An 18994-nucleotide genomic window follows, 5' to 3' on the forward strand; every position below is an offset into this window, starting at 1 on the left:
GATGAGTAGTTGACATGGATCATTTTCGACCTTAATCACAAAAAATTAACATATTAATGAATATTCTCTCGCAGGGTGTAAAAATATCAATCTTAGGCTAAAATGATGCTGTCGTAATCGTATAGATGATTAGAAGAATATTTAAATCTTGTCTATATTATTTTCGTCAAATTTTTCCATGCTCATTTTACCATTAATTGGCCATTTGCGAGAGTATAAAATGATCGGTAAATTATAATCTACCAAGCACTTGCAGACATTGTTGTCTATTTCATAGCTTCACTAATAGAATTTTTCTCAACATAGTTGAGGTAAGTTCAATAAGTTTTAATATACATGAAAAACTAAACCTAAAGATCAACATTAAATCAGTTTTTTTGATTTTATTCTAGAGCTCCCTATAATTAAAATGGTCAAAATTCAATTACTAATTGTATCTCTGATGTTATTTGTCTATCTGCCACAGTAAGTATTATCATCTTGGTAAAAAATATCTAAATATATAAAAATCACATTAAATCTTTTATTTTACAAGTAATATTGATAAAAATTCTTTATCCAGTACGATTACAAATGAATTATTTTCTGAAGACAAATTTTTCCAACATTTCAGGACCAGTTTTTCAATAATAAGAATTCGTGAATCTGAAAGACGTATTGAATGTCAAGGTTGCCGGAATGAATGTGATAAATGTGAATATGGAGTTGCGGTTTCAGAACAATGTGGTGTCTTAGAATGCCGAAAGGTTTTATCAAATTTTTAAATTTTATTTTAAGACATAACTAAATTAAACATTTTTAATAAGCCATAATTTTATTAAAATCATCAGGGACCAGATGAGCCCTGTGGTGGAGAGAATAATGCTGGAGTATGTGGAGACGGAATGATCTGTCTATGTGAACGATGTGTTGGATGTAGTGTTGATACTCTTCAATGCTCAAAATCTAATTTCAACCAACCTTGCCTGCCAGGAGCTGAGAGCAGTCACGACATACGATTTTTAGATTTTGGAGATCGGCGTCATCGGCTTGCAATGGTGAAGTAGAGTCTACAGCATTTTCTTTCGGCTATAAAACTGTTTTAAAATGTTCACTCGTAAAATTATTAATGTTGTATTTTCTTCTGTCTTTAGTATTATGTAAAAAAACTTTCATGTATCTATAATATATGTGTTGTCAAAATATACGAATATTCTGATTAAAAGTTCAAAATGCTCGTTCATTTTAACAGTAATCTAAAGTATCAGTTTTAAAAAAAAATGAAAAATTTTTCAAATCAATTTGAGTGATGAGCTTATTCGAATTAACATAATATATTTCCGAGTACAATTCTTTACAAAATTTTTTTCGATTTAATTTATATAATTTTTATTTATCGTTTGGAAATTTGTTTATCATCATTACGATTATCATAAACTTCGTTTTTATCTTCCTTATTTTCATGTATTTTTCCTGGATTTTCAGACGAATCAACATTAATAGAAATATTGTGTACAGGAAAAACAATACAGTCATGAAATTCTCCAGTGTGCTCCAATAATCCACTTTCGTCAGTACCTGTTTTTTCGCGTGAAATTGTTGTAGCTCTTTGCATTGCATTTTCTCGATAGAGTCGTTTTCTTGTTTGATAATTTCGAAAATTGTTCTGTATTGTTTTAGCAGCAGTGTCTTGTAATTTCATTATATCCTGCTCTTCAGGTTCAGGAATTAATTCTTCTTTCTTTTCTCCTGACTGTCATATTGACAACAGAAGTAGAATTAAATTATATACGAAACAATAAATGGAAAAATTGTTAAAAAGAATTAGATTTAATTTATTTTTACTTATTCATTTATAAATACATACTTACCATAGCGTGGTCTTTTTCAATGACATTTGGAGACTCCTCTACTTTTTTATTTTTACGCATTTGGTGACGTGTTAAAAACCCTCTGATAACTTCAATAAAAGAATAAAATATATTAATAATTGTACATAAAAATTTATAGAATAAAATTCAATTGTATACCAACATTTTTTTCATAATTAACAACTATACCTGCTTGAATTCTAATAACAGAATCTTCCATACGATGTAATTCTAATGATTCTTGGCTCGTCAATAAAGTCTCTAAAACAATAGAGTCTTCAATAAAAGGATCGATTTTTTGTAAATCAACTAGCACTAATGCATGTTCTTGTTGGTATTGATCAGGTTCCAAGTTTTTTTCATCACTTATTATTACAGTTTGCTGTTCTTTCAACTTGAGTTTATTATCAGTATTACTTTTATCGTACTCTTCAATTAATTCTTCTTTTCTCTCTTTATTTTCTTCTATCTTTACTTCGTGATGAGATTCATCAACTGTTTGTATAGTGAAATTCAATTCTGGTGACAAAAGCCGAGGCATAAAGACATAGTTTTCTGATACAGAAATGTCATCTTGAAAATCTTTAGGGTTTTTAAATTCATTACTGTCATCTTTAGGTTTATCAACATCATATGAATTGTCCAATTTATAAGTACCTCTCTCTAGGTTTTGAATTTCACAGCTACCCTGATCTTCTTTTGGTTGTTCAATTTCTGATCTGTTTCTAGTTAAAAAATGTGGCGCATCATCATTTATCATATCATTTGTGATAACATAGGAACTTTTAGCTTCAATATAGGTAGCGGAAATTTCATCACTATCTCTAGAATCATTTAAATTCAATGTAGGTGTTTCCGTGATAGAATTAGTGCGATCAATGTCATCATCTGGATGTAAATCACATTCATCTTCTGTCATTTTGAACGACGAAACAGTAATGTCTTGTAAAGAATCTAAATTTAATTCTGGTACATATGGTCTCACAGGATCATCTAAAGAAAGTAAACTCATACCGTCAGTGACTGTTGTCTCTTTAGCTTCATTAGAAGATTCAACATTATCCGTTGATTTACTTACACTAGGTCCAGTTTCAGTTTTTTCGTAAATCACTGGTGATTCCAATGGGCCATCTGTTGGACTTGTTTCCTTTGTCGTTGACGATGCTTCACTATCAAGTTCATTTTCTGTCCCATAATTCTCATTTTCACTTTTTGTTACTGTTATCTCATCTACTTTCTTATTTACTTTCTCCTCCTCTATTTTTTCCTCATCCATTATTAAGTTATTCTCAAGTATTGGCTTTTCTTTTATAAACAATTCTTTTTCTTCGTCTGTTATCTCTTCCAGTATAACTTTACTTTCTTCTCTAAACTCATCCGATATATCTTCTTCATTTATGCTTTGAAGATTTTGCTTGTGAAATTTAATTTTATCGTTTGCCATAAGTGCTGCTAATTCAAATGCAGGTACTAGATCTTTCATTTCATCAGACACTAATGTTGTATTTACAACTTCTCCGATCAAGGAACTAAGAGGGTCTTCTAAACAATGATTATGTATAGGCTCTTCAATTATATTGCCTGTATCTGGAATGATAACAGTGGTCACATTATATGGAATCTCAAATAAAGGGCTTTCAACCGATGTTAACATATAACATAATTGTTGAGGCGTTTCTTTACGAGAATTATCATTAATTTCTGTAATGATTATTCCTTTTTCAGATGCATCATCAGTATCTGGCATATCATCATGTTGCTCATCAGTTTTTAATGCATCATCAGTGTCTTGAATATTGTTTTGTTGCTCATCAATTTTTAATGCATCTTTATTTTTAACACCTCTATTTTCAGTGTGTTTTTGTTCATTAACTTCATTATTTTTGATAGGACTATTGTCCGGAGTAGGTAATAAAACAGGAAGAGTTAAATCTTGTTTTACTTTTGCAGATTTAATTGAATTTGTAGGTGAGGCAGAAATACTTGTGACCGGTGGAAGGGGTGGAAAAGCTGAAGATCCATTTTTAGTAGCATTTTTCTGAGAATTCAAAGAATTAACTATTGATGTTGACTGTACAGATGGTAAATAAATATTATTACTATGTTCATTGTCTTTCAGATTTAGATTTTTGAAATTCGTTGCTTCGGAAAAAATTATTAGAAATTCCCAACAGAAGATGGTGAGTTTCATTTAACATAGCTTCAAGCTTATCAGAAGCATTGCAGTAGTTAGCATAATTATAAACAGCATCTGCAGATCGTGGTCGTGATTGTGAGTTAAGTTTTGGAAAACACGAAGAGATATCTTTGAGTAAATTATGTGTTTCATTTAAACGTGTTTCGAGAATATTTGGATTATTCAAAGTATTGTTTTGGAATTCTTTGATCGATTCTTTATTTTGTTGCATATTTAGCTTATTGCTTTTTAATTCTTCAACTTTTTTATTAATAATTTGAGTGTTATTATCTATCACACTTTGAACTACTTCGGTGTAATTCATCGATTGTAATTCATCCAGACTTGTAGTTTGTGCAAATTTATCAACTACATAGCTTTTGACCTTGTCCATGCTATCGGGCTTTACTACTATGACCTTGTTATTTTTCGATACTCCAGTTTTACTTTCTTGTGTAGAAATTCTGTTTTTCTTTAATTTATGTTTTATGTCTTTACGAACAGCAGTAATTCCTGAAAAAACTTTTGAAGAACGTGTTTTGGTCTCTCTACTATGAACTTTTTTACGTTTATGTTTCAAATAATCTTCATTTTTGTGCAATTTATTGGAGTTTGTGTATCTCGATGATACTTTATCATGAAAATAATTATTAGAATCACTAACGTCTTTATAATAATCCTTCAAATCTAGATAAACTGATGAATTAGGACAAACATTCCATTGTTGATCCATTGATCTAGAGTATTGCTCTCTAAGTTGAAGTAATTTTTCAAAATGTTGAGCGGCAAATACATAAATATCTTCAGGATGATGTCTTATTATTTCTCTTGTTAGACCTTCAACTGCTGCTGCCAGACCCTGAGGTATCTTTGGAGTTATTAAATATCCAGCAGCTATTTTATCAATCTTTTCACCTGGTGGATACATGTTTTTAGTAACTATCGCCGTTTTTATAAGTATTTCTTGAAATAATAAATTAAAATGAAATAGTTCAATTGAAAAATGTAATAAATTATACTCCCAACTAGGAAATCAACCACTTCACAACGAACTCGATAGCTTTGTATTTAAGCAAAAGGAAAGAAGCGATCGATATTTTTCCATTGATTAATTCTGACTCCATGGTCACCACTACGTTTTATTACACAACAATGTACTGACATTGCGCGTAATGGTATAAAAAAGCCAAATCAAATTATTAATAAAACTGAAATATTGAATAAACATAGTTATGTTAAAATATAAAAGATATATTCTTACATAAAATATATTTACAAAATAACATACAAAAATGTTAAGAATTTTTGTATAAATGATTGAATTCTTCTTTGTTTAATGCAAATTGTCTTAAGTAATCAATTTCTAAAGGATGAAGTCGATTTTTTGGAGCAGGTATAACGAGAGAATGTAGAGGTAAACCTAAATCAATTGAGGAAATTTGCCTCAAATTGCAGGCGATAATCTGCTGGTCATTGGATCCAACTCTTGCTAAACCTACAGTTAGGCTATCCTCTACCAGAACTGTTTAATAATGGAGTAAAAAAAATTTATAATAAATTATAATATGAATTGTCTATTATTCATAAAAGGATGGTAATAAAAGTTACCTATTTCTTGTTTGTTATTTCTTCTTTCTTTTATAATACTAAGAAGTTGATTTGCAGCCTCAGCTACACTCATGAATTTTGGTGGCATATATTCTTTTTTTTTCTTCATTATGCTTTCCATTGTTGGTTCTTTAATTTTAATGTCTAATAAACATAATGTATGAAGTCCTCTTTTCATATTTTCAGAAAGTTTATCATAAAAACTAGCAGGTTTCCAACTATCTGTCCAATAAGGAATTGAAACAATTTCTCCAAATGAGTAAAGTTGTAGTCCACAACAGCCAACGGCATTTAATATTGATGCATTGTGAATTATTTGGACCGGAACATTTCTTTCTCGAGCTCTTAGAACTAGATCCGTATGTGTAGTTGCTCCAAAAGGATCACCAACTATTAATAATGCTATGTCTTTGTTTATAGCATTTGATAAAATGTCTTCAGCACCGCTTTCGATAAATTCTCGGTCTGCTAATTCAATTGAACGACCATAAAATTTCTCCTGGAAGATTTATTACTTTTAATAATCTTACACACTAAGCATTGTCATAGAACATACCAGTGCATCAGTTCCTACAGTCAATATTGAGGTATACGCCTCTAAATATATTTTATCACATTTTCTTATTATTTCGAATCCTTTCACTGTTACATCACTAGCATCACCAAGTCCAAGACCAATTAAATACAACATTTCGAATAATTTTGTGTGAAAAAATGTTCTCAATCAACGTGATACATCTAACCTCAATGAAACTGTAACAAAAAATGAATAAATTAGTATATGAAGTGGTTATTTTTCAAAAATTTATCATCTAATTGATTAACTAGCCTATTTGACATATCAACTATGTTAATTGACTAAATAAAATTCAATATTTATTTGAAAAAAAATCATTTTTTCGAAACCGTAATTAAATAAATCTGGAATTAAAGGAAAAGAATTTAAATTATTGAATTAAAAAAATTATTTATGGATATACTTTAAATCATAAATATTAAAATATTATTAATGGATAAAAAATTATTGTCAAGTTATCATGTTTATAAGAATCCAGCAGATGAAAATATTGGTACATAAATGTTTATTTCTTATAAGATTTATTGCATAATCACCTTAAATTTATAAATATAAATTAATGTAATTTTATTATTGATTCAAAATCTAAGCTGATTTAACCATAAACACAATAGCTATTGTTAATATTGTTCATAAAAGAAAAAACGTCCATAAATAATTACCGGCTTCTGAAAAAGATAAAAAAAAAGAATTTAACATTTACGTGTTGAAACATTTATCTGTATAAAAACTAAACTGTTTATTAAACTGTACAATTAATTCGTGTGTTTACAAATATAAGTTAATTTTAATAAATAAAATAAGCAATATTCACAAATGAAGTATAACCTTTTTTACACATTCATAATTTGCATTGTTAGTGTCATTAAAAATCTAAAAAAAATTATTATTATAATTTATTCTTTGAATTTTTTTTGATGTGTACAATCATTTAAAATTCCATTTCACATATATATTACATGTAATAAATTTGTACACATAAATTTAATGCATTATCCCTACCTGTTACGTCTGTATCCCCTCTATCATTAATGACAGCCAGATTGTTACTGTCAAATACTCCCGTATGTCGTCTATAATAGCAGAATTATGATTGGATAAAATTAATTTCTCTTTCCTCTCCCTTTAAAATTGAGCGAATCAGAAAAAATAGCAACATCACAATTTTTTTTATCGTAAATATGGTAAAATAAAGTAAATATGTATGTCATTCAGAAATATTTAAGTTGATTACTAAAATAAATTTTTCTTTAAATTTGAATTTATTCCAAACTTGAGATATTTTTTTGTTTTCTTCTATGTTAATTTTTTCTTGTCTTTCATCAATCAAAAAGAGAAAAGTCGCACACTGTACTGACGAGTGACGACACAAACAAAAGCAGTTTTACGCACATACATATAATTTGCAGAATCACATGCACTCAACTATCTGTCCAAAAAGTTTTAGGTTACAAGACTGTATCACATTTCAAGATTTCTCTTATAAATTCTTAAATTAATTAATATATATTAGAAAAAAGACATTATTGGTAGAGTAATCATGCTTATTATTATTTTAAAGCATAATTAAATATTAAACAACTATAGGATGAGATGATTTTGATTAGTTGCCGGCAGCCGACGTCTATTGATCGACCAAAAGATAATTATTTCCTTTCCGGATTTTATTGTACGATAAAATCACCTAATTAAATACTAAAATAATGACTTTTTAAGAAAAAATAATCACAAAATGTTGTACATTCAAGCTTTTGAATAAATAATTTCTGTAAATATTGATTAAATGAATATAAGGCGGTGCAGTTTGATAGACATTTTAAATAAAAATTTAAATTTCGCGGGCGCCTCCGTGAGACGGGCCCGGTGGACCCCGTGGCGCGTTGTTGTGATCTAACATGGCGGAGTGTAGTGTTGTGGCTGTTGAGTGTCTATGTCAATTTTAGAATAATATTGAAAGCAGGGTAGGCACGAATGACGATGTTTAACACATGTGAGTTCTCCGTAATAATTAAAAAATAAATCAGTCACTAGTAAATCTGTAAAATATTGCCGTGGGTGAGAAAAAAGTTTGATTTTTTTTTATCGTGCCGCGAGACCGCTCTGATTCGTACACAGCGGTGCGCAAAAGTTCCATCTTCGTGGGGTTATTCTTGTGGCCCTGAGATATAATTTTTTTACATTCTAACTTGTGTTTATTATTACGTAGGATCGTTATTATACAGTGTCTAATGACAATAGTAATAATTAATTAAAAAATAATTAATTTTTATATTGTTTCCCGCGCCTAATGAACATCATCTTCATCTTCTGTGTGTGGCATCTTACGACTGAAGCGGGCTTATGCAACAAGGCTGCATAAATACACAAACGTTGTAAACAAAAATCACAAGTTTAACAAAATATTTCGACGATAATTAAATTAATCATTTTAATTAAAACGTATCTAAATTAATATGTACACACGATTAATGACTAAAACCGGCTGTTAATCAGTACCGTTACTCAAAAACGAGTAGAGACCAGTCAAACGTGCACGCTCCTGTTTAAAAGCAACCTGGCAACGTCAAGTGTACTTACGTTTGTTCGCGAATGCTACGGTTGTCAGCTGTCAAAAAAAACTGTATCAGTGCCATTGGGTGACTGTGACACGGACTCAATGATAAACGTGAATTTTCTTGAATGTTATGACAAAATATCCTGCTTTTTTTTGGAATCTTTCAAAAATGCCATTCACGTAATATCGACAGAGATAGAATAGTAGTGATTTATTCATCATTTTTTTTTCAAATGATACAGTAAACAATGTTGTTCCGTCTTAAGAATGCTAATTGTGCCAGAATATTTATATAAATAAACATTTCTGGATCAATTTTAATTGTTACTTTTGATCCATTGAGTTTATATTATAAATAAATAGTTGTGTAGATAGTTCAATAGACACGTGATTAAAAGAATTACGTAGAAACAAAAATTTTAAACAATCTTGGAGTATTAGTCGTTTAAGTCAGAGGTTGGAGGGATGCTAATTTGTCAGTTATTAAAATAAAAGACAATTAAAGTGATTTTACCGTGCAAAATGACTGACACAAGAAGGAGAGTAAAGCTTTATGCTTTAAATGCTGATAGGCAATGGGATGATCGTGGTACTGGTCATGTATCATCTTCATATGTAGACAGACTCAAAGGAGTCTCATTATTAGTTAGAGCTGAAAGTGATGGATCCGTGTTACTTGAAAGTAAAATCCAACCAGATACTGCATATCAAAAACAACAGGTTAAAAGAAAAATTTTTTATTAAATAAATTTATGTTTCGTTAGTTTAATATAAATAACATGATTGAATTTGTATTTCAGGATACACTCATTGTTTGGTCGGAAGGAGATAATTTTGACTTAGCATTGAGTTTTCAAGAAAAAGCTGGATGTGATGAAATATGGGAAAAAATATGTCAAGTTCAAGGAAAAGATCCTTCAGTTGAAATAACTCAAGATATTGTTGAAGAATCTGAAGATGAACGTTTTGATGATATGTCAGATTCAGCACCACCAATTGAATTACCACCGTGTGAATTAAGTCGTCTTGAAGATATTAATGAATTAATTGGTAATTGTTTATCAACTCCCGTAAGAAAAGAAAAACTAGCAATGGCAATAGAATCAGAAGGATATATAAAGAAACTTTTAAATTTATTCCATACCTGTGAAGATTTAGAAAATATCGAGGGTTTACATCATTTATATGATATATTTAAAAATATTTTCTTATTGAACAAGAATGCTCTATTTGAAGTAATGTTCAGTGAAGATGTCATCTTTGATGTAGTTGGCTGTTTAGAATATGAACCTTCTTTACCACAGCCAAAAAGGCATAGAGAGTATCTACGTCAATTAGCGAGATTTAAACAAGCAATTCCTATAACAAATGCAGAATTATTAGCAAAAATTCATCAAACTTATCGTGTCCAATACATTCAAGATGTAGTTTTACCAACACCAAGTGTATTTGAAGATAATATGCTGAGTACGTTGAGTAGCTTTATTTTTTTCAATAAGGTTGAAATTGTTACCTTAATACAGGACGATGAGAGGTTTTTAACTGAATTATTTCGACAATTGACGGATGAAGCGACGTCCATTAGTAAACGTCGTGATTTAGTACTCTTTCTTAAAGAATTTTGTAATTTTTCTCAAAATCTACAGCCACAAGGTAAAGAAGCGTTTTATCGGACTCTTACAGCACTCGGTATTTTACCAGCCCTCGAAATCACTTTAGCAATAAATGATGCCCAAACTAAGACCGCCAGTATAGATATACTGACTTATATTGTAGAATATTCACCAAGTGTTGTTAGAGATTATACCCTCCAACAAATAAACAATACAGAACCGTGTCAAATGTTAATAAACGTCATTGTCGCTCAACTGGTTGGTGATACTGACCCAGAACTAGGTGGTGCTGTTCAACTTGCTGGTGTTCTTCGTCTTTTACTAGATCCAGAAAACATGTTGGCTTCTGTCAATAAATCCGAGAAGACTGACTTTCTCAATTATTTCTACAAGAACAGCATTGTCGATCTTATTGAGCCACTTTTAGCTAATACAATTGGAGATCGACCAGCAAGAGAAGATTATAGAACAGTTCAACTATTGGGCTTGATTTTAGAATTATTATCATTTTGCGTTGAACATCATATGTATCAAATTAAAAATTGTATTTTAAACAAAGATTTACTAAGAAGAATATTAATACTAATGAAGTCAACGCATACCTTTTTAGTTCTTTGTGCATTAAGGTTTATGCGAAAAATCATAGCACTCAAAGATGAATTTTATAATAGATACATCATTAAAGGAAACTTATTTGCACCAGTATTTGATGCATTCGTGAGAAATAATGGAAGATATAATCTTCTAGATTCTGCTATTCTCGAGATGTTTGAGTTTATTAAATTGGTAAAGTATTTCGTAACTTGATAACTAATAAGCCTATTAAAGTAGCTTATTAATTAATACTCTTTTAATGAACTTTTCTTTTTTCATAGGAGGATATAAAGTCACTATGTTCGCATGTCGTTGAAAATTTCTCCAAAGAATTGGAAGCAATTGATTATGTTCAAACGTTTAAGGCATTAAAATTGAGGTATGAACAGCATCAAGATAAACTTAAGGATCGTGATAGAGCAACTCTCGAAAGGTAAGTTAGTAATTAACTGGCCTATCAGATAAATGTTTTCATCATTTGATTAATATAATGTTATTACCAACAGTGTACCATCGATTCTGCGAAACAGTCGGTATCGACGGGACCAACGTCAACTTGATGAAGACGAAGAAATGTGGTTTAATGAAGAAGAAGATTTTGACGAAGGTGAGGCAGTTGTTCCAGCTGCTGCGGCTGATCTTGTTCCTCCAGCATCAGCTAAAAAGCAACCACAAAGTCCGAACTCTGGACTAAATCCAATTCCTGCTGACTCGAAGAGTCAACAGCAACAGACGGTATTGAATAACAACACTGCCAATAACACTTCGGCAACGCAACAGTCTCAAATTAACAATAGTTCTGCGGGAAATGAATCTTCAATCTCTGCTGGAATTATTGCAAGTTCTACCGACACTACAGATAAAGCTGGCTCGCCAGTTTTTAAAAAGGTAATTGGATAATAAATTAATCGAGAATATTTTATTTTATTTTCTTTAGTTTAATTAATGGGATAGAAAGCTCAATGAATGAATTATTTATTTATCGTAGGGCTTGGTGGATTACGAAGGTGATTCAGATGAAGAGGATGAGGACCCAGAGCTAAGTCCTTCACCTAAAAGGCAGCGGCTCTCATAGTAGATAAATCATCAAAGAGCAGTAAAAATGCTGCAATTATCGATCGCCGCGCTGTTCTTCCCCCTGTTAAACTCGCTCAATAATTGATTCAAGGTTTATTTGATGTATTGTTGTATACAGTGAGATGGATTAAAATACAATACCTTGATTGTTTACATGAAAATTCGAGTTTAGAATTCAATCAGGGGGATATATTTTTTAAATGTAGTGCATCGTGGACATTGACAAGCCTGTCTGTGCTAAATTTTGTACAGTTTACAAATAAAACGGAGCAGCTAAATGATGGACAAGAGAAATTAAGAACGATATGAATAAAGATATATATTATGGAATGGATTTCAATATGCAGATTGATAAAGGTAGCGTTGACAATGGATTTGTAAAAGAAATTTTGAACTTTCTTTAAAATTAAGATTAAGAATTTAATACATGCTATTGTATGACTATGTTGTGTAAAGATATAGTAAATTTGAGGAAAAAACAAACCATAGTTCATTCCAGTGGTTTTAGAATGCCCTAAATGCTGAAAGTAATGAAACGTCGTTTTTATTGAGAAACAACACTTTTGTAAAATAAAAAAAAATCTTTTAAAGATTCTATTTAACAACAAAAAGAACCGTATAAATTTTATTCTGAATGATTCAATATCAAGAATAAAATTAAAACAAAGATCTGTATTTTTTATCGCCCACTCATTATTACATAATACAATTTGAGAGTCTATTGAAAACAAACAATCGTTGTTGATTCACAATATAAATTTCATTTCTTAATACTTATAGCTTGTCACAAGGTACAAATTGCATTAAAAATTATAAACGATGAAGAACATTATTCACTGATTGTTGACTATAAAATTTGGTCTGACAATCCTCGATAAGATATTAAATGAAGCAATGAGTGAGTATTTAAATGTATAAGTTTAGGGTTTAAAATCATTAAATGCCAAAAATGTTCATTTATTTAGCCATTTATAAATTTATTAATATTCTTATTATTACTTCCATACATGGTACACTGATGATTTTATTCCCTGACAGACGTACATTACAATATCATTTAGACATTGTTTTTTAACATCCCCAGTTTCTCCTTAATTTCAACGTCATACCCGCCGACTACTTCCGTGTAACAGAAATATTGTGATAAGATATTAAGAAATTTTTTTTTTAACAAAGACCAAGCCGCTGCGTGCTGCTCCGATCTAAACTTTTTCTAAACTAATACAAGACAGAACAATTGTAAGTTAGTGTACAGGTTTTTTAACTGGTTTATTATTTTTAAGAAATATATTCAATGTCAAATCACAGCCAGGATACATAAGTTGAATTTGCTTACACGCTGACTGTGAAATATAGATTAAAGAATTAATAATAATAATGAAAACAAATACAACAACAAAACATGTATATATAAAAGAAACAACAACAGGTGCAACTTGTGGATTTATAAAAAGAATAAGAAATTGAATCCTTCTGACGTGTTTTTGCTATACTTGCAATTTATTTAGTAGTTACAAAAACTTTAACAGCTGCCCTTAATCTGGAATAAAGTGTGTAAGTAAAAGAAACAAACAAACAAAGAGTTGATACAATCTTCATCTAAGTGATAAACGAGGGAAATACGATGAAGTGTTAATTTGAGTGTTTTTCAAATATATATATATATATATATATATATATATATATATATATCCATACAAAATGGTTGTTTGGACTTCGTTATGATTAATTAATCTCACTACAAAATATTCATTACCATTAGTGCAATCGATTGTGTATTGAAAATAATGAGGTAACAACTTTGATCATTTTGATAAAAATAACATGTTTATCTCCTCGTAGATGTACTATTCACTGTAATTTTATTTTTGTAAATAATCTTGGACCTCTTTGATAACTGCTTTTAATTGAATACGTAATGAGAATTTCATAAAATAAACTGCTCATCAAATCATTTTAACTTAAATTATCGGCTAAAAATAGATCATTAATTATAACAAAATACCGAAGCATTTTGTATGGATTAAATCAATAATTAATTGGTGATCATTAAAAATTTTACAAACGTTACATCGATATAATTAATATTAATTATTAAAAAAAAACAAAGATATTATTATATTATCACATATTTCAATATTCTGTGTTTTTAACTGTATATGTTAATGAATCAGTAAAATTTTTGTTGTTACTTTCAACGAACACAAATACACAAACTTTTTATAAATAAAATAAATATTCGTGACCTCTGTAAACAACACAAGAATTATATAATATATATATATATATATATATATATATATATATATATATATATATATATGTATTATATATAAAAAGAATCATTGAGTGTACATCAGTGGCGATAGGACCATTAAGTATAATCGAAACAAACAAAAATAAATAAATAAAAATATCTTGCATTTTATTTTTACAAAATTCATAAAAGCAACAAGAATTCGTAGTAAAATCATAGTAGAAAATGATTAATTGTTGAAAATTTATGTCCGTTAAAGTCTTTAGGTGAAACAATTTATACTTGAATTATTTTTTTTCTCATATGCAAATGATTATTCGATTTTATTATATATCAGACTTTTAAGATTGTACATAATTGATCTATAATGAAGAGTAACACATTTTCAAATAGTCCAATAAGCTTATGATTAAAAATAAAATTATTCATTTTATGCTACGAATCTTAATGCTCTACATGAATTTGACAATGAAAAGTAGAGAGTGATATGAATGCGTGTTATAAGAGTAAAAGTGTGTTGTAGAAGTGCGAAGAATATTTAATTGAATAAATTTAAATTTAGAACAACTTTATCAATAATTGAAATTAATTAAGATTTCATTTTTTTTTTAAGAAACAAATTATACAGAAAAAAATTTATAAATATTGTTTCTTAACTGTAAGTAAATATCAGCAATAATTTATTAGTTTTTCTTTTATTTCATCTCAAAATACTCACAACATATGAAATTTATGTAATTAAGCAAAAAATTAACTGGACATATTCCGTATTATCAAAGAATTTAATTATTCTGAAGAGTTAATAAATTTTACAGTAAAAATGTCGAGAAGTGAGTAAAACTTACGCAGAATAAAATCGTTAATAAAATGTTTTAATATAATTAAACTTTAAAAATTATTTATATTGTTCTGTATATTAGTCGTAATAAAAACAATTATTGGCAGTGATTTTGTTTTGGTTTTATTTATTGAATTTATAATTAAAATGCCAATAATTGTAATTTTGTCAATTGTATCTTAAAAAAACTTTTTTTTTCTATCAAATAAAATTATCTTCCATTAACAGAAAAAATTTTACGAAAATTGGATTTAGTAAAAATTAAAAATAAACAGACAATTGTAAATTTTGAATTATATAAATTACTTGCAATAAATAGGACGTATATTACTAAAAGTTACATGGACATACTCATATTTTTTTTATTGATATTTAAATAAGTTTTATTTATAAAAATATTTATATTTTTGTATTCTTTGTTAGATAAGAGCCTATTGTATATTAATTATTATTGACCAACTCCTTTTGTGATGACAAATACGATGAAGATTTTCCTGCGTAAATTTAACTTATTTCTTGATAAAAGTGATTAAATCTAAAAGGTCTTCAAAGAATATTTAATACAGAATTAATAGGTCAATTCTGTTTTATCTCATTTTTTATATAATATCATATTTTAATTATGTCCAATCAATAAGTTAATCTTTTCCAGTGATGCAAAATAATTTTTTTAACTTTCAATGCAATGGAACTTTGCAGTTTAAAAAAATTTTAATATGACAATTATACTGCTGTTGTTTATTTTACTGATAAGAATTATCGGCCTACTACTTCAGCTTTAAGTCTAGCTGCAAGTGCTTTACGTACTTGAAGAATTGATGAATCCGGCACTTGTGGGTTCTCCAAATCCTGTTTACCTTTCATTGTTGCCTCAGCAACATTTCGTGCTGAACTGGGACGTGCCTTACTCATTTCCAAACGTTGATTCCGTGCTTTTTTTTTCAAAGCTACAAGTTTATCCCTTCGGGCTTTTAAGTAATATTCTCGCTTCTTAATATCATCTTGATTTTCTTGAGTTTTCTAAAAACATAAAAATATTTTATTACAATAATTTTCTCGTTGAAGCTTAATTTAATAATATCACAGATAATACTGACTTCTTTCGTCTCTGATTCTGTTTCTTTTTTATTTCTTTCCTTCTCTTTATTTTCTTCTTCCTTTTTTTTCTGTATAGGACCAAGTGGAGTAAGTTTTTCCAATTTTTTCAGCAATGGAAATGGTTCAGCGTTTGAATAAGATAAGGTATTATCCCTTTGTTCATCAGTCTCGTTGGATTCATCAATTGATGATGTCGATATGTCTGCAGTTGCTCTCAAAGCCTCCTCTAAAGCTGCCCGTTCATTTTGGTACTGATGAGTAAGACGTTCATGTTCTTTTTCAAAATCAGCATCAGTTTTGTTTTCTATATCTTCTTCTTCTTCTTCTTCTTTATTTCCTGCTATCTGTTTGCTATAATTTTATTTATAATTAAATTATAGCTTTATCATTAACAAATGTATGTTTTTAAAAATTAATTTACTTTATTAATTCTTCCATAACTAATTCATCATCTCCAAGATTATCTGTTCCACAGGTTAAAGATGCTGGAGTGAGTCCAAACCTCTGTTCCAACATATTCAATGCTTGAAGCTGAAGCTCTAAATTCTTCTGAATCATCATTCTTTTAAATATTTCATATTCATTAGCTGCCCAAATTTGTTCAAATAACGACTAAAGAACAAAAGTGATTATTGATATACATATAATTATAAATATTTTAACTATAATAGATGATAAATTATATATTAATACCTGCTGAAAATGTATGGGTAGTTTAGTTTGTCGATTAACTGTGCACGCGTATTCAAATTGCTCGGGTGAGATGCCCATATCTTCCATATAAGAGCCTAACAATAAATCAACGAGATTTTTGTATTCTTGATAAGCTTCACGGTATTCATCACTATCTTCTGTGTCAGTTTCAAAAACTGTAAAATTGATTGAAAATTAATTAAATAGTATTTAAATTTTTTTAACGTATTGATCTCACAGACATATTAATAGGAAAATCTTACTCAGCGATCTCTCTTCGATAAATGTCAGAAGAGGTGCAGACCATATTGGACCTTGGAGAAATCCTACTAGAGAATCAAAAACCCAACCACTATCGTTTGCCATTTCTTATTTATTTGTAAGTAATTTTTTTTTAATTTATTTTTATAGATAAATAAATACAACTGTCGAAGCGTATTCTTGCAACTAGTGGAAGTGAAGGTATGACAATGAATATTGGAGTAATTTTTGTCGAATGGAAGTGTTACCATAGTGATATTGGACACAACATTCTTTTACTTTAACACTGTATTGACATTTTTTTTATATATTTTCTAGGAAGACAATATTACTCTAGGAATTTATAAATTTTTGTAGTTATTTGAAAAAATTAACTTCATTTTTAATTTTTCTTGTATTCTAAAAATAGTAAAAGAAATTTACAAGTTTACATAAATAATTTATTGTAAAAGAAAGTTGTTTTTATGATTTTTGTAATATTATTATAAGGATAATTAATAACTTGAACTCGTAACTGTATGAAATAAAGTAGTAAATTTTTAGTTTCAATTTTATCAATCTACAATTTTTCACCTCTCTTAAATATAAATACACTTTTTAGTAATAAGAAATGCTTTTATCGTTTATTGGTATATCAAATGATATTTTTTCAATAAATTAATGTCTGTATTCAGCGGCTTTATATTTCCACTCTATAGTGTCTTCATCATACCATGTGTTAAAACCTAATCTTCTTGCAGGATCTTTCCTAGCAAAAGGAGGGAATTTCAATAGACCTGCTCTATGCGCCATTATCACCATTGTCTCAACTCTTTTTTGCTGAATCCAGCATAAGCCAGTAACTCTTCGAGGTAACATACATCCATCAGATCTTAAAAACTGACTAAGAATTAAAACATCCTACAAAACATTGAGATTATTTAATGACTTAAGATATTTATGCCAATAGAATGATTAACAAATACTAAATAATTACAGTATGTTTAACATCTATTCCAGCAGCACAAAGTGGGCATGCTCCATTTTCATTTGGTTTGAGCAATCTAGCTTCTTTAGGATCTTGAACGATTTTCGCTTCTAAAATTAAAGTTTTTCCTTCTTTCCTTTCAATAACTGAAATAATAAAATATTTATACAGCTACAATAGTTATTTTCAAATAAACAATCAATGTAAAATTTGATGGTATTGGAAGGACAGGTCATAAAGTCGTAAGGTTAGTTGTTCCATAAAATTAATGGTACAAAATTAGCTTAAAGAGTAAAGTAAAAGAGAGACTTGAAAACTCACTTTCTTTAAGATTATTCACTGGAGTGACTGATATTAGCCGAAAGGGTTGACAAAATACTATTTTTTTACTAAAATTGAACAAATATCGTCCGGCAAGTGCCATGTTTATGTATAGTCTCAAGAAAAACAATCTACATTATCGGTAGAACGATTGATTAGAAATTTTTTGTTATCAAATGTAATAATTAATTAACAGGGAATTATAAATATATGTAAATATTCTATACATCACATTAAATAAAATAAGTTTTAGTTATGAACTTAATTTCAATAATTATTGATGGTATTTAAATTTACATAAATAATATAATCAACACCAATTTCGTCATTGTTTTTTAAAAATATTTATGTTGTTTATAATTCTTAATCAATTTATTAATTAATATCATGAGATTTGTGAAATAATAACCTTCTAATTCAATTGTAAAAGGAATAAAATAAAATAGAATAACTTAATTTTTGAATAACTGCGGGTTCTAATCGCTCTTGCGTTGTACAGGTAAAATGGCG

The 18994-nt window shown here is 28.8% G+C and overlaps 6 protein-coding genes across 10 annotated transcripts; 2 read left to right on the forward strand and 4 right to left on the reverse strand.

Annotated features, from left to right (window-relative positions):
• Positions 1 to 21: 21 nt before the first annotated feature.
• On the forward strand, positions 22 to 1191 carry LOC118069963 (uncharacterized). Its single transcript, XM_035088346.1, has 4 exons — positions 22 to 311; positions 393 to 465; positions 614 to 746; positions 831 to 1191. The coding sequence occupies exons 2-4, from the start codon at positions 410 to 412 to the stop codon at positions 1044 to 1046; spliced, it is 405 nt and encodes a 134-aa protein (XP_034944237.1). The 5' UTR covers positions 22 to 311; positions 393 to 409; the 3' UTR covers positions 1047 to 1191.
• Positions 1042 to 4976, reverse strand: LOC118069957 (uncharacterized). Its single transcript, XM_035088336.1, is given in 4 exon segments — positions 1042 to 1732; positions 1851 to 1939; positions 2040 to 3964; positions 3966 to 4976. Coding segments are annotated over 4 exon segments (3363 nt in total). The 5' UTR covers positions 4955 to 4976; the 3' UTR covers positions 1042 to 1372.
• Positions 4977 to 5127: 151 nt separating this feature from the next.
• On the reverse strand, positions 5128 to 7965 carry Dph5 (diphthine methyl ester synthase). Of its 5 annotated transcripts, none has more exons than XM_035088342.1 (6): positions 7214 to 7965; positions 6748 to 6879; positions 6191 to 6387; positions 5635 to 6133; positions 5315 to 5548; positions 5128 to 5234 (listed from the first exon to the last, which is right to left on the reverse strand). In XM_035088342.1, the coding sequence occupies exons 3-5, from the start codon at positions 6323 to 6325 to the stop codon at positions 5322 to 5324; spliced, it is 861 nt and encodes a 286-aa protein (XP_034944233.1). In that variant the 5' UTR covers positions 6326 to 6387; positions 6748 to 6879; positions 7214 to 7965; the 3' UTR covers positions 5128 to 5234; positions 5315 to 5321. The 5 variants fall into 5 exon arrangements, with proteins under 5 accessions (XP_034944233.1, XP_034944234.1, XP_034944230.1 ...); XM_035088343.1 differs by lacking the exon at positions 6748 to 6879 and having other exon boundaries at positions 7214 to 7284; positions 7608 to 7964; XM_035088339.1 differs by lacking the exon at positions 6748 to 6879 and having other exon boundaries at positions 7214 to 7964.
• Positions 7966 to 9256: 1291 nt separating this feature from the next.
• flfl (serine/threonine-protein phosphatase 4 regulatory subunit 3 flfl) lies at positions 9257 to 12781 on the forward strand. Its single transcript, XM_035088337.1, has 5 exons — positions 9257 to 9485; positions 9566 to 11164; positions 11254 to 11405; positions 11479 to 11860; positions 11961 to 12781. The coding sequence occupies exons 1-5, from the start codon at positions 9288 to 9290 to the stop codon at positions 12045 to 12047; spliced, it is 2418 nt and encodes an 805-aa protein (XP_034944228.1). The 5' UTR covers positions 9257 to 9287; the 3' UTR covers positions 12048 to 12781.
• A 2738-nt stretch (positions 12782 to 15519) lies between these two features.
• On the reverse strand, positions 15520 to 17522 carry LOC118069929 (cilia- and flagella-associated protein 36). Its single transcript, XM_035088300.1, has 5 exons — positions 17199 to 17522; positions 16936 to 17111; positions 16664 to 16854; positions 16242 to 16593; positions 15520 to 16164 (listed from the first exon to the last, which is right to left on the reverse strand). The coding sequence occupies exons 1-5, from the start codon at positions 17299 to 17301 to the stop codon at positions 15901 to 15903; spliced, it is 1086 nt and encodes a 361-aa protein (XP_034944191.1). The 5' UTR covers positions 17302 to 17522; the 3' UTR covers positions 15520 to 15900.
• A 275-nt stretch (positions 17523 to 17797) lies between these two features.
• On the reverse strand, positions 17798 to 18692 carry mRpS18A (mitochondrial ribosomal protein S18A). Its single transcript, XM_035088359.1, has 3 exons — positions 18485 to 18692; positions 18173 to 18309; positions 17798 to 18096 (listed from the first exon to the last, which is right to left on the reverse strand). Exons 1-3 carry the CDS (start codon positions 18585 to 18587, stop codon positions 17854 to 17856), a joined length of 483 nt encoding a protein of 160 aa, XP_034944250.1. The 5' UTR covers positions 18588 to 18692; the 3' UTR covers positions 17798 to 17853.
• Positions 18693 to 18994: the final 302 nt, after the last annotated feature.

The sequence above is a fragment of the Chelonus insularis genome, unplaced genomic scaffold (assembly GCF_013357705.1).
Source record: "Chelonus insularis isolate UGA/USDA-ARS -01 unplaced genomic scaffold, ASM1335770v1 contig_493_pilon, whole genome shotgun sequence".
Lineage (NCBI taxonomy): Eukaryota > Metazoa > Arthropoda > Insecta > Hymenoptera > Braconidae > Chelonus > Chelonus insularis.

Bases quoted from the DNA above. Each gene is read 5' to 3' on its own strand.
- LOC118069963 (XM_035088346.1), top strand. From the start codon at position 410: ATGGTCAAAATTCAATTACTAATTGTATCTCTGATGTTATTTGTCTAT. The intron at 466-613 runs GTAAGTATTATC...CCAACATTTCAG, and splicing joins TTATTTGTCTATCTGCCACA to GACCAGTTTTTCAATAATAA. The intron at 747-830 runs GTTTTATCAAAT...TAAAATCATCAG, and splicing joins GTGTCTTAGAATGCCGAAAG to GGACCAGATGAGCCCTGTGG.
- mRpS18A (XM_035088359.1), bottom strand. From the start codon at position 18,587: ATGGCACTTGCCGGACGATATTTGTTCAATTTTAGTAAAAAAATAGTA. The intron at 18,310-18,484 runs GTGAGTTTTCAA...TTATTATTTCAG, and splicing joins AGTGAATAATCTTAAAGAAA to TTATTGAAAGGAAAGAAGGA. The intron at 18,097-18,172 runs GTAATTATTTAG...AATGTTTTGTAG, and splicing joins GAATAGATGTTAAACATACT to GATGTTTTAATTCTTAGTCA.
- LOC118069929 (XM_035088300.1), bottom strand. From the start codon at position 17,301: ATGGCAAACGATAGTGGTTGGGTTTTTGATTCTCTAGTAGGATTTCTC. The intron at 16,594-16,663 runs GTAAATTAATTT...ATAAAATTATAG, and splicing joins GTTATGGAAGAATTAATAAA to CAAACAGATAGCAGGAAATA. The intron at 16,165-16,241 runs GTCAGTATTATC...TTATGTTTTTAG, and splicing joins CAGAATCAGAGACGAAAGAA to AAAACTCAAGAAAATCAAGA.
- flfl (XM_035088337.1), top strand. From the start codon at position 9,288: ATGACTGACACAAGAAGGAGAGTAAAGCTTTATGCTTTAAATGCTGAT. The intron at 11,165-11,253 runs GTAAAGTATTTC...CTTTTTTCATAG, and splicing joins TGTTTGAGTTTATTAAATTG to GAGGATATAAAGTCACTATG. The intron at 11,861-11,960 runs GTAATTGGATAA...TATTTATCGTAG, and splicing joins GCTCGCCAGTTTTTAAAAAG to GGCTTGGTGGATTACGAAGG.
- Dph5 (XM_035088342.1), bottom strand. From the start codon at position 6,325: ATGTTGTATTTAATTGGTCTTGGACTTGGTGATGCTAGTGATGTAACA. The intron at 6,134-6,190 runs GTATGTTCTATG...TAAATCTTCCAG, and splicing joins CTGTAGGAACTGATGCACTG to GAGAAATTTTATGGTCGTTC. The intron at 5,549-5,634 runs GTAACTTTTATT...ATTATTAAACAG, and splicing joins AAATAACAAACAAGAAATAG to TTCTGGTAGAGGATAGCCTA.